Raw genomic sequence first — 12,327 nt, forward strand, 5'->3', positions numbered from 1 at the left:
TTTGGAAAGCATTTTCAAACTTTATTTACAACTGTCACAGTGACAAAAATGTAGTTTGAAAAAAATGCTAGCTTCTCCCTGAGGCTCAAAAAGAATTACAGAAATATAGAATGTATATCATACAACAGGAGATTTACTGGAGTGCTTTGTTCTTTAGATACGTTCAACAACAAATAGAAATATACACAATACTTCCAAAAAAAAAGGATGCAGACAGAAATATGCAAGTCTTTAGGGCAGACAGCAGGTCTAAAGTCCAAGGATTGCCATCTCGCTGCTGCCCATACGGTAATATCTTTGATATACAGCTTTGACTTGGTGGTACAGACAGTAGAGACCAATAGAGAGTAACACTTAGAAGTAAGATGACTGGCTGGTATGCAGGTGTACAAGCTCATTCCAGTAAGACAGCAAGACTAGAACAAGTGTTACAGGTACAACAGCTGAATCCATCACTAGAGAAAATGGTATCACCACATCATGACCATCTGGTGATCAACTGTCCACCAAGACAGGCAGGGAGCATGTATAACCGGGTCTGCGTTGCTGGACTGGAGACCAGCCGCAGTGTAGGAACACTGAATTTCTCCTGCTTTGTGCTAACTCCTCTCCAAACTCCTATCTGTCCGAAACAGTTATGCAGAGCTGATAAATTATTGCCATTATGTTTAAACACAAGCAAGACAAGACTAAAACAATCCTGCCAATATGTTAAAAGCAGTTCCCAACCCCACCAGCGTTTTACTACTCATGAGGTATTAAAAATACAAATACACACATGTTCAAATAGATTTTAAAAATGGAACCAGTTATAAGCAAAGGGGGGGGGGGGTGGCACTGGGATTATTATGAAAGTTTGGTTAAGGCCTTGACATTTCTTTTTCTCTTCCATGACCATAGATTTGGTTTAGGTGGTACCTGTTCTCATCCTATCCCAAGACCAATTGGCTCCCAAGCTGGTCCCCAAAGCTGCAAGATATCTTTCCAGCCAAGCAGCAGGTTACCCTGTCTGGCAGCAGACTGGCCTCCTCCCCAAACAGAGACAGATGACTTTTCCTTGAAGCAGGATATGGTGAAGAGGACACAACCACAGACTCTGCAAGCCACTCTGCAGCTCATGAATGTTTTCCCCTTGCTATGAAGCAAAGCCACATCTTGCCTCAGGACACCCAGGCTTATCCTCTCCCAACAGACCCCTTCTGCAAACCCCCCTTTCCCACTGGTGATCCACACTAGATCCAAGTGTTTTGTCTTCGGATTACCTCAGGTCTGGCAGTGCTCCCTACTATGCACACCCCTACCAGCTTGTCCTGCAATGCAAAGCTGGAAGAGATCCCTCACGCCAGCTCTCTCAAGGCCATTGGCCAGCAAGCCGGAGACATGAAACCCTACAGCCTCATGGACACCAAGGAAAGGAGGCTTAACCTCCACTCTCTGGCTTTGGGAGCTGTAAAGATGAGATCAAAGCGGCCTCAGCAAATAGGAGAGGAAAATCTGAGGTGTTCAAACCTATGTGAGCTCTCGCTGCAGACAAAAGCATCTTTCCACCCGATGCGCATTACCTCACGCTAACCACCGGCAAGATAAACTAGGGCCTCGCAGTAGAGATGACAAGCAGCAGCCTAATATTACCCTGCAAATACAGCTGTTCAGCAATGAAGAGTCTAAAGGCAGAGGGGAAGAAAACAGCTTTGGGAAAAGTGGCTGGAAAACAGGCTCAACAGCAAGAGCAAGAAACCCAATTATTCCTACAGACGTTCACGTTACCCTAGGAGGTGCCAAACTGGGGAGAGCTACAGGCTCCTCATCAGCAGAGCCTTCAGCCATTCCTCTCTACGGACACCCTTCCACCCCAAGACACACAAATGGAAGCTGTAAGAAAGGCAAATCTGAGGGATTACAGCTCTGTTCTCACGCTTGTAGCTGGAGGCAGCTCCGGACCGAGCGCTGCCACCTCTGCCTTTCCTCCCCCTCCCCGAGCCCCCCCCCCCCCCACGGTCCCTCATGTGGTCACCCTCTGCCATGTGCTTGGAATTTCACTGCTGCCTCCACCTCGGAAAAATACAGACAATGATCTCGAGAACAGCAAACATTTCTCTGCGTTACTTCCTTCCTTCCTCAGGAGGTCTGGTGACACCGAGGGCTTCAGTTCTCAATACAGAGAATTACAAAATAACTAAGATCTCGCAGGTGCAAAGTTGAACTTGTCTTTTCCTTTAAAAAGACTTTCAAAAGAAGCGTGGCTCTTCCTTCCGAAGGGTGCAGTCCCTCGCCTTTCCTCTGATGCCATTTATTGCTCCTTGTTGTCCTTCTTTGCGTCTTCACAGTTCTCTTCTTCCTCCTCTTCCTCCTCCTCCTCCTGCACGAGGAACTCTTCGGGTGGCCATCTCAGCTCACCGCTCTCCACATCGCCCTCCGTCGGCTCCACCACGATCGAGGGCAGGCGGTCCTTCAGCTTACAGTAGCGGTCAAAGTCAGAGGGATCGGGGAAGATCTGAAAGAGCCAAGAAACAGCCTGTGAGAGGGGCTGCCTTCAAGCAGTCTTAGCCAAAATCCAGCTCAAGACACCCGGCTCCCCAGGGCAGACTTGTCTGGGCACAAAGTAAACCACTGGGTGATGGAAAGACTCTTGAACTTGGAAATAAGCTTCTCTAATCTCAGAGTACTGGAAACGAGCGCTACCCAAGAGGCTTCCAAAGCACATGCTTGCTTGGATAGTTCTCGGCAAACAGGCACCTGCCCTTTTGGATATTTATCCAAACACACCTCACCCTCACCCACTGCTTCTGCATTAATGCTCCTGAGTTTGCACACAGAGCTATCTCGATCAGACAATCTGAGATCTCATTTCCTGCTGCTGGTCAAGCTGCGCAGAACAGGCTTGTGCTCCAGGTTCTGCTGCTAGAGGGGAGAGGAGGCACATGGCAACCCAGTGCTAGGGCAGTCCAGACCCTTGCAGCAAGGGCCTGCATCTGGTACCTCTCCAGAGCCACAGCTCCAGATTGAAAGAAGTTCAGCTGCATTTTAAGACACAATTTTAATAGTGTTCTGCATGCTACAGCTACCACACTTAAGCAAACTCAGCAGAAAGACACTCATTTTATGGATGGGTTGGAGACTGAACCATATTTCTTCAGCAGGAGGTACCTGCAGCACAGTCAGCAATTATGCACTATATTGTTCATGCAAGGAATGAGGACCAGTTTTCTCCAGCACCCCGAGATGCACAGAGCAGTACCTTACCCATTCCATTCCACATGGGTGCACAAGCTCATACACTACAGCAGCACCAGAGCCCATACTTGGTGGCAGTGCCAATAGTATGCACACTTTGATTCTAAACTGAGGCAAAGACATGGGAACAGGAAAAACTGCCAACTGCAGTGTTAGCAGGAGCTTTGCATGACTCAGATCACAATGTGAACTGAAGAGGTTGCTGGTACTTTTAAGGATGCCCTACTAGGGGAACAGCTTCAAACCCCAGCTCATCCAGAAGAGAGCTCCTAGGCGACAAGAACCAATTGCCACATCAGAACCCCTGTGGTTGGTAACCAGAGTATTAAACAATTACCATCTCTTTATTTTAAATAATTTCATCAGAGTGCCCATTTTGCTTTACAGGTGTCTTTAAACACCCCCAAGATAATGACAAAATGTGTTTTCCCCTCAAGGTTGCAGATGGGGTGAGGAGTCAGGCACTGTACTTGAATTCAAGTGAGCTGTAAGAGCATCTTTGCAGGGAACAGCACTACCAGCCTCAGGCATGCTGCTCACAAGTACCTCAGTTTGAGAGCAAGATCTGATGTGCTTTGATCTTTGTGGCTCCAGTTACAAAAGCTCCCCATCAAGGAACCCTAAGCATTAACCATGAAGTATCATTCTCCTCATACCAACCGTGCAGGTAACCCACTACCTTGGTAAGCCCTGGCCCAAACCCCAAAGTGGAACATCGCACCAACTTGCTCTTCAGCCTAGCAGCTAACACCACCATTATATCCTTGCCAATATACTCAGTGTTCTACTGTCCAGCTTCTTCCTTGCATCCAAAGCTTTGGGACAACCAGGTTACCAACATGAGAAAGCCATTGGGTTACTACTTAACGCAGCCAGACAAGGTTAACTGAAGGAAATGCACAACTAGGGCTGTTCACGCACATCCATCTGGTCCTGGGCAGGGTGGTGCAGGAGCCCAGCTCCCACTGTACCACCCACCTTCCATATGCTTTTCAGGTGCACAAGAGCAAGGGAGGTCTTTGAGAGTGGCCACATAAACGTGAGCATTGCAGGATAAGCTACTTGCTATTAGTCACCCCCAGCACAACTGTTTCTGGGAGCTCTGTGGCTTCTGCTCGGCCAAACAAAGACAGTTTCAGATATGTGGTGCATTACTGGAAGTTCAGTCAGTGGCTTTTAAGCATCAACTCATTATCTAAACTCGGGATAGGAAAAAAAATACCCTTGACATTACACGGTTTAGAAGGTTGCAATGGAAAAAAAGAAGTGTGGTTCAGGAGGTTACATAAGCTGATAATGTCATGAAAATAGCCTCCTGTGCAAGAAAAATAGGAGTATAATAATTAAGCTAACCTTTGGCTGCTATCATTTTAAGCACATTAGGTCAAATTGGAGCAATTTCTTTGAAAACAGCCTGCCAGGTTTTTTTTCCAGAAACTAAGTAGCAGTCACTTCCTTACAAACAAATGCCCACAAAACGTGGTGTGCAGCTCTTTTAATACTAAAAAACCCCAGCACAATCTTATCTCGAACAGCTGCAGGACAGGCCGAACCCAAGAAGGTCAGGATTTTTTCCACTAAGTCATGCTTTTTAATCGTCGAGGCAGCACGAAGGGAGATGTTGCAACGGCGCTTTCAAGGGGTGTGGACGGTCAATGGAAAAACTACAACAAAGGCAGATTTCCTCACATGTGACAAGCAGGGTGTCGTGGCAGGCCAAGCATCGGGACCAAAGAAAACAGGCTTTCAGATTAAGACTGAGCTGTACATCTGGGGAAGCTGCAAGGAAAAGTTAATCCAAACCGGCCTCCCCACTCACCCCAAAATAAGCTGCACTGCCAGGCTATTAAAACAAGCAAGTGCCGGTTTTCTGCTGCTCTGCACCGGCGGTGGCACGCTGCATTTGCTGGCCCCGTATGCCCAATCTGGTCCCACTCCAGATTTACACAATGGGAAGGAAAAACAACAACTTTCAAGCTTGCGGCAAGGTCCTCACTGGGAATGCTGCAGCTCAGCTCTGACCTGTGAGCTCTGCACCCTCCTGCACAGCAGCCAGGACAGCAAAGCCTGCCTATGAGCCTTTCTGTTCACAGTACCCAGCTCACGCATGTGGGAGGAAGACTTTGCATCTCCCCACCACCCAAAGGGCCTAGCAGCAAGGGGTTAGCTTCTCCTTGTTCATCAGAGGGAGACACCTTGCACACAAATGAAGTGGATGCCTATCTCTAGCTGATCCGGTCACTTGATGGGGAAGACAAGTGACAGCCCCCAGCTGGTTGTGGAGGCTACCGAAAACCAAACTTAGCAGCAATTCAAAGACCTCTTACACGCCTCCTTGCATGATGCAGCATGAGAAGCTGCAACTGCTTCTGCAGAGCTCCCCTTCTGTAGCTGAGCCCCAATTCCCAGCCCCCTTTTCAACACCTTTTGAGCCCAAAGAGGACATACATGTTCCTTCTTGCACTACTCAACACAAACACAGGCCTCTCCAGATGGTGTCTTGGGAACCACTCTCCTCATGGACTGATTCAGATCACCTACAAATCAACCAAACTCCTGCCTCGCAGCTAGAAAGGACAGGGAAAAGCAGAACTCGAAACAGATGCTTGAAGTGATTTTAGATCATGTTTGCCTCTGTTTCAGAGGATCCAGCTCTATCCTTGAATGAAGCCTTGGCAACAAGAATGGAAAGTTTTCATTGCCCTGGGGAGGCTCATACCCTCTTCTCAGCATTCACAGGGATGGAGAAACACCAAAAGCAGGACACTGTCAGACAGTTAAGAGGATTAGCTCAGCACTACGATAATCCAACTGACACTTGTAAATTCAAAACAACTTCCACATGTGTCCTCCATACCAACACCCATAGTTAAAATGCTTGTCTCCCCTCCCATGGGGATGAAAACTATTTCAATTCTATTACAGGGAGACTAAAGCAATGAGATCTTTCCAAATTAAGTTACTGTCTTAGGGGGAAAAAAAGCTTTGCTTCACTATGGTAATACTATCCAAGACTGAAAAGGCTATATTGAGAGGCATACCACTTCAGGTACAGAATATGCCCCGATGTACACATATCACTCACCCTCCCAGTAAAAATAGAAGCTAAGTTTTGTGCCTCGCCAGCAGTATCAAGCCAATATTCCAACTCCCAGGTCATCATTTCAGCTCTCAAAATGAAACTTCACTGCCATTGAGAAGCATGGCAAGCTCACTTCAGGAAATACTTAAATCATCTCTCAGTGCCCTCCTTTGGAGGAATTTTCCAGCTCTAACAGTGCTAATGCCTATATTTACTCACACAGCAGTCATGACTCGAAACAGAGCTCCATCTAGTATGCACACAGCAGCCCGTGACTCAGGTTTATGAAATATGACAATTCCCCAGTCACAGATTGTCCTATCTTGGAACACAGTGGCAGGGAAACTTCATACATCACAGCAATTTTCCATCAGAGGAGCAAGGTATCAAGCAGGGAGGAAAACACACGCACCGAGATGTAATGAGCTGTTGTCTTCAGTCTGCATTTCAGTGGAACACTTTTTTGCATAGCATGGCTGCGAACATGACGAGTTTTGGCTCTGTTTATCCCATATCCTGCTTCTGCCCTCATTTAACATCCCAGACCCTGGAATACACATTGACTCAGAATACACATCTACTGATCTTGTCTAGTAACATGCAACGGATGCGCTGTGTGAGCAAGTTATCCTCAACTCGCTTGCTAACCCCATCTTTTTGCAGCCCAGTCTCAAGAGTTTCCATAGTAGCGAGCACCAGCTCTATGACAGGACTTCCCCTGCACACATCAAGGCTGCACAGACATGAAACACCTACATGCAAGCAAGGCTATTAGAGGAAGTGCAATTTCCACCCTTTGCCATCAGCCCCTGGAGCAGTAACCTATCAGTCCCACAGTTTAGGTTGGGAGGATGTAGCAGATACAGCTTGAACCCCTCAGCATCAAGCACCACAGCTCCTTGGGAAAGTCAGTGCTTCACAGGTGCTGGTGAAGGTGTTGCATACACCAAATTACTACTTCCCCACCAACACAGACAACCTGAGCTTTCACCATAGACACTGGATAGAGTATTAAGCCTATTTACCTAGATTCAGTCTGGCATGATTCACAGCTAACTGTAGATGTTATTAACCTAATGATGTGATCATGACCTAAAGAGCTCAAGCTCCCCATGACAACCAAACCCCAGCTGATGGCATGAGGCAAGTTGAGCCTCCACAGGCCCATGTCCTAAAAGGGAACCTAAGGTCCCACAGGACCAGCAAGCCAGTCTGCAGCAAAGTAGCACACTCAACTCAGGACACAGCATTAGCTCAAAATAAAACACTTGGGGCATTAAAGTGATTTCAGTTGTGCTCAGACCCCACTCCACTTCCAAGAAGCAAGGCAATCTCTTGACAACAGCTCCACAAAATGATTAATCCAGCCTTGGTTTCTGTAGCATCATTTGTGCTGCTGTGCTACGGCAGCAGAGGACAAGCTGACTTAGTGCCGAGGAGGCTTTTCAGAGAACAGGTACACCGAAGGGCTAGGAAATAGGAAACAGTAGATTAGCTCTGACTGGCAGTGAAAAGGACCCAGCTCAGTGGAGACTGCCAGGCAGGAAGCCCATGAAGCCCTCCATAGGCACATCTGTTTGTAGCAGGGGCATCTTGAGCCATCAGTTGCATTTCAAGGAGTTTTTTGTTTAGTAAGTCCCATGGGAATTATGGGACATCTATTAAGGATCCAGAAATAGCTCTTCACTGCAGGCACAAGACCCAGCATGACATCATCTCTAAAGCTGCATCTTCTGTTTTGTCTATGCCACCTTGTTCCAAGATTAATGCCCCGATTTCACCATTCACTTCTGCTGAGGCTAAACCACCTTCAGGGGGCTCAGAGAGCAGCTTTACAGCACAAATACAGTAATAAAAGCTGCTTTACATAGAAAGATTTTCAAAGTAGCACATTAGCTTACAAGCATTTTGCATATTAACTGGAAAAAGGCATTTCTATGCTGAGGAAGCGCATTTTGCAAGTGGAAACATACAAATTACTAAGCCTACACACATATGACTTCTGCAGTCTGAGTTTTTTCCACATCAGTGCTTAAAAAGCAGTGATGGGCAGCCCAACAAAGGCCAGGAAGCTTCACCGGGGCAAGGTGCACAGCTTCAGCTGATCTCAAGGCAGACACTCCAGACCATGAGCAAAGGCAAGGGGGTAGAGAAGGCAGAAGGAAGAAGCTGACAAGCCAAGTTCCCTCCATAATCAGTGAGGCAGACAGGAGCCCTGAAGTTCAGTAAACTCCACAAGACAGAGGAATCAGATTGCTGAAGTTTATACTCAGGGTATGGGTTAGTTTCCTCAGTTTGCTTCCAAGTAAAGGCAAAACCACTTTGGAACCACACTGCTGGTAGGACAAGTCTGTCTGTAGCAGATACTAATGTGCTTTACAGTTCCCACAAAGCTGCTGCCCGTTTCCTCTGCTCCAGACAGTTTCATGTCTGCACATGGTAGCAGAAGCAGCCCCCAAGCTCACAGCTAGCGTCTTATGGACCACCTCCCAGGCAGTCCATGCTCTGCACGGCCTGAAGAGGGGTATTCTGAACCTTGGTTTGAGGTCATCTCTGCAGCAAAGTAAATCCCAATTCTACTGCTTGAACCTGAGAAACCTTCAAAACTGGAAGCTTGCCTCTCCCAGTTCTGGCTCCACTTTTTTGCCTCTCATAGTCAGCCAAAGGCTGCTACACTCACATCACAAGTGCCCAGCTGCAGATGAGCAGGGGAAGATGCTGCAGCTCAGAACAACAAGCCCCAGTGTAGGAGCAGTAATGCTCCGTTAGCCCTATCTGGTTTTAAGTTATTGCACTACAGCCCTCAGACTAGCATAGAGTTTTCAATGTACCAAACTCTCTCCATGAGCAAGATGAAGCACAAAGTGCCAGAGTCTGAGATCGAACAAAGAGCTCGTGATGCTATTTACATCAGATTTGTCCTTGCTGTTTTAACTTGAGTTTCCAGCCTTTTAAGGATGCTTTCAACTTACCTTGATTTACACTGTGATATCCTTAGCCAGAGAAGGAAGGCAGGAGCCTGCTCCCCAATCCTCTTTACACTAATCTGATTTAGAGGCAGACCTTGTACACAGCCCACATGCTGCTAGTACTCCATCAGGATCATCCACTTCAACACCTCACCCATTCCTGCCAGCAGTTTGGCTTACATCAAGGTGAAGCACCAACAGGCAGTCCCCAGCTATTGCAGGCATTTGAAAGAAGTCATCTATGACTCGACCACTATATAGAGAAGAGATCCAGGATGCAAAAGTCCTGCATAGGTATGAGTTGCCAGCATTTATGACTCACATACCTTCATGTTCAGATGATCTACTTAAAACTGAACAGGCCTGTTCCCCGATTATTCCAAGCAGACTTATCAAGGTCATTAGCATCAGGGAAAAAAACCTCGCTGAAGCAATCATTAGAACAAGCAGGGCACCTACATCCTGTTTCTCACTGGAAAATTTGTATAGGTAAATAGAAGCATTGACCTGACTGAGTTAAGCTTCTTCATAAGGTGACCATAAAAGACAATTGAGCATCCCATACAGGCTAGTTTGGTTGCTTCAGGTTTAACAAACACTCTCATTGCTGTACAGGAAAGAAAGGCCATATGCTTTCCACTAACTCAAGCACTGAGGCACAGCACAGGTATAAACCAAACAACTTGCACTATCCAGATCCAGAATTCTGACCAAAAAAAGCAACGCAGCCCCTCTTCCTCCTCATAGCTTTGGCCGGAGGCCCCTAAGTTCAGTTGATTTCATGCTTCAGTGCATTGTTGCTGCCTTGTATACTTGAATATTTACAAATGAGCTACAACAGCATGCCTCATTTGAATGCACACTTAGAGCAACTGCCTCTGTGCAGGTTGTGTAACATCTGCAAATGAAGAGAGCCCTGCATCGGGATCTGCCAGTTAAGAGTCACCCAACACACAGACCAGATGCGAGTCAACTGCACGCACACATTGCCTGTGTTAAATCCCATCAACAAGTCTCCTGAAAGAACAGGAAAACATGGATCTAGTAGGCTAAGATGCACAACTTGCCTTTTGATTAACTACAAGCTAAGAAATGAAAAGGATACAGAGACTAAAGGATTAAGGCTCAAGCTAGTTTCCAAGACCACATCTTAACCCCACTCATTGATCTAGAGGTTAATAGCTAATGACATTGTTCAGAACTTTCAGAATGAATGCAGCTCATGCCTTCAGGCACTGCTATCTCCAGTGACATTTCAAGGCTTGTTTAGGCTGTCTCTGGGCTTCACCATGTCTTACAGAAGAGTGTTACTGTCTCAAATAGGACCGTGAGTCTGGATAACCAAGAAACAGATCCAAACATTCTAAGCGCCATATAAAGAACTCTCCCCTGCTCTAGGCAGGTCATCTGTATGCCATGCTGCAGATACCTCAAGAGTCCTCTCAGCCCAGTGAGAGGTGCAAACCCTTCCTTAACACTTCCCCTGTCTCCCACCAAGCCCCCATAAACACTGAATATGTGGGGGCTCAATTCCTTCGGAAACAACCAAGTCCTTTGCCAATCTGGTCTGATACCAAGTGATATTTTAGACAACCATCTCCTGCCAAGCAAGCATTCCAGTCTGTTGACTAGTCCTCACTACAGCAAGACCTGCGATTAGGTCAGGCTATGGAAAGGTACATTAGACCAAGTCTGCAGTCCAGCCCAAGCAATTCCATAGGGGATAACTGCCTAAGAAGCTGGCAAAGCACTTACCTGATATGACAGGCCATCCTTGCGGGGGCTTAGCCCAATCTCATCCATAGCTGGGGTGTTCATCATCACTTCAGTCATTTCAGCTGATCTCAGATAATCAGGGCTAGAAACAAAAGACATCATTCAAATGCTCTGAAGGGCTCCAGGAGGACCAAGCAAGATTTAAGTGGCATCGTGATGGAAAAGCAAGCAGCAGAGGCTGTCGGCAGTCTCTTTCTGGACTCCTCTTTGCTGCCCCCTTTAAAAGGGGGTGCAAAATCTCAGCACCTCGCAAAACAGCGCTACCCCCCGCCCCTGGGAGCATCTCCCTGGCTTGCTCCCCAAGAACAAACCCCCGAGAACCCCTCCGGAGGCTTCCAGAGCAGGGCTTCACTTCTCCACTTCCTCCAGCTCTGCCCCCTAAGGGGGGGTAAGTAAAAAAACACTCAATAAAGTGCGAGCGCTGCGGGGGTTGGTCTTTTTCTCCCCTTTCTTTCCAAGCTGCTGTGTTTTAGCTCCCGCTGACTTATTTTACAACCTCCGGGACTTCCCACACCAGCGGCTCGCACGGCGCCAATTCCAGCGCTGCTTTTCCAGCCTAAATGGCATTCCCAGCTCGAGAAAGTGAAGCGAATTCCCACAGATCGCGGCTCATCCCGCCGCTGACACCTCTTTTTCCCCTCTCCCAGGAAAACACTTTCCAGGGCCTCATCCCGGGAAAAAGGGGCTCCGCTTCCAGCCCTCCCCACACCACAGCAGCGGTGATCCGCGACCTCCCCCCCCCACAGCACCCCTGTGCGGGAACCGCTTGGTACCGGTTAACCAAGAGTTGCACTCACCAGGGCAGGGGACACAGCACAGACATGAAGTCCCGGCGGAGGCTGCCCCGAGCCCTCGGGGGTGCGGGAGGCGCGACCCCGCAGTCAGCGCGATGCCGGCGAACGCTGCGGGACGATCGCTGCGAAGCGGTTCCCGCTACCACCCCACCGCGCCGCTGCTGCTGCCGCTGCCGCCCGTCTGAGCCCTACGACCGCTGCCGCGCAGCCTTAAATGGCTCCGGGGGGCGGGGCCTGGCTTCAGTCTCCGCCCCCCCGGCTGACGTCAACATTTTCATGAATGGCTTCGGCGCGCCCCGCCGCCTACAGGGGGGTTGGGGTGAAGGGCACGTGCCTCGCGAGCGGGAGGCGGTGGCGCGCTCGGCTCGGCTCGGCTCGGCTCGGCCTCCCTCGGTGCCGACAGGAGGGTACCACAGTGGGGTGCCGGGGGGGATGCCCCCAGTATCGCCCCGAGCATCGCCCGTGCCTGGTT

General features: G+C 48.4%; 1 protein-coding gene across 1 annotated transcript; it reads right to left on the reverse strand.

Annotated features, from left to right (window-relative positions):
- Positions 1 to 12,015, reverse strand: LBH (LBH regulator of WNT signaling pathway). The gene is made up of 3 exons (XM_061475087.1): positions 11,859 to 12,015; positions 11,041 to 11,143; positions 1 to 2,494 (listed from the first exon to the last, which is right to left on the reverse strand). The coding sequence occupies exons 1-3, from the start codon at positions 11,882 to 11,884 to the stop codon at positions 2,291 to 2,293; spliced, it is 333 nt and encodes a 110-aa protein (XP_061331071.1). The 5' UTR covers positions 11,885 to 12,015; the 3' UTR covers positions 1 to 2,290.
- Positions 12,016 to 12,327: the final 312 nt, after the last annotated feature.

The sequence above is a fragment of the Pezoporus flaviventris genome, unplaced genomic scaffold (assembly GCF_033815535.1).
Source record: "Pezoporus flaviventris isolate CSIRO_AGI_PZ_B2104156 unplaced genomic scaffold, CSIRO_AGI_Pfla_v1 ptg000083l, whole genome shotgun sequence".
Classification (NCBI taxonomy): Eukaryota; Metazoa; Chordata; class Aves; order Psittaciformes; family Psittacidae; genus Pezoporus; species Pezoporus flaviventris.

Coding starts and splice junctions, on each gene's coding strand:
- LBH (XM_061475087.1), bottom strand. CDS start 11,884: ATGTCTGTGCTGTGTCCCCTGCCCTG. Junction 11,144..11,858: donor GTGCTGTGTCCCCTGCCCTG/GTGAGTGCAACT, acceptor TTTTGTTTCTAG/CCCTGATTATCTGAGATCAG. Junction 2,495..11,040: donor AGGATGGCCTGTCATATCAG/GTAAGTGCTTTG, acceptor TGGCTCTTTCAG/ATCTTCCCCGATCCCTCTGA.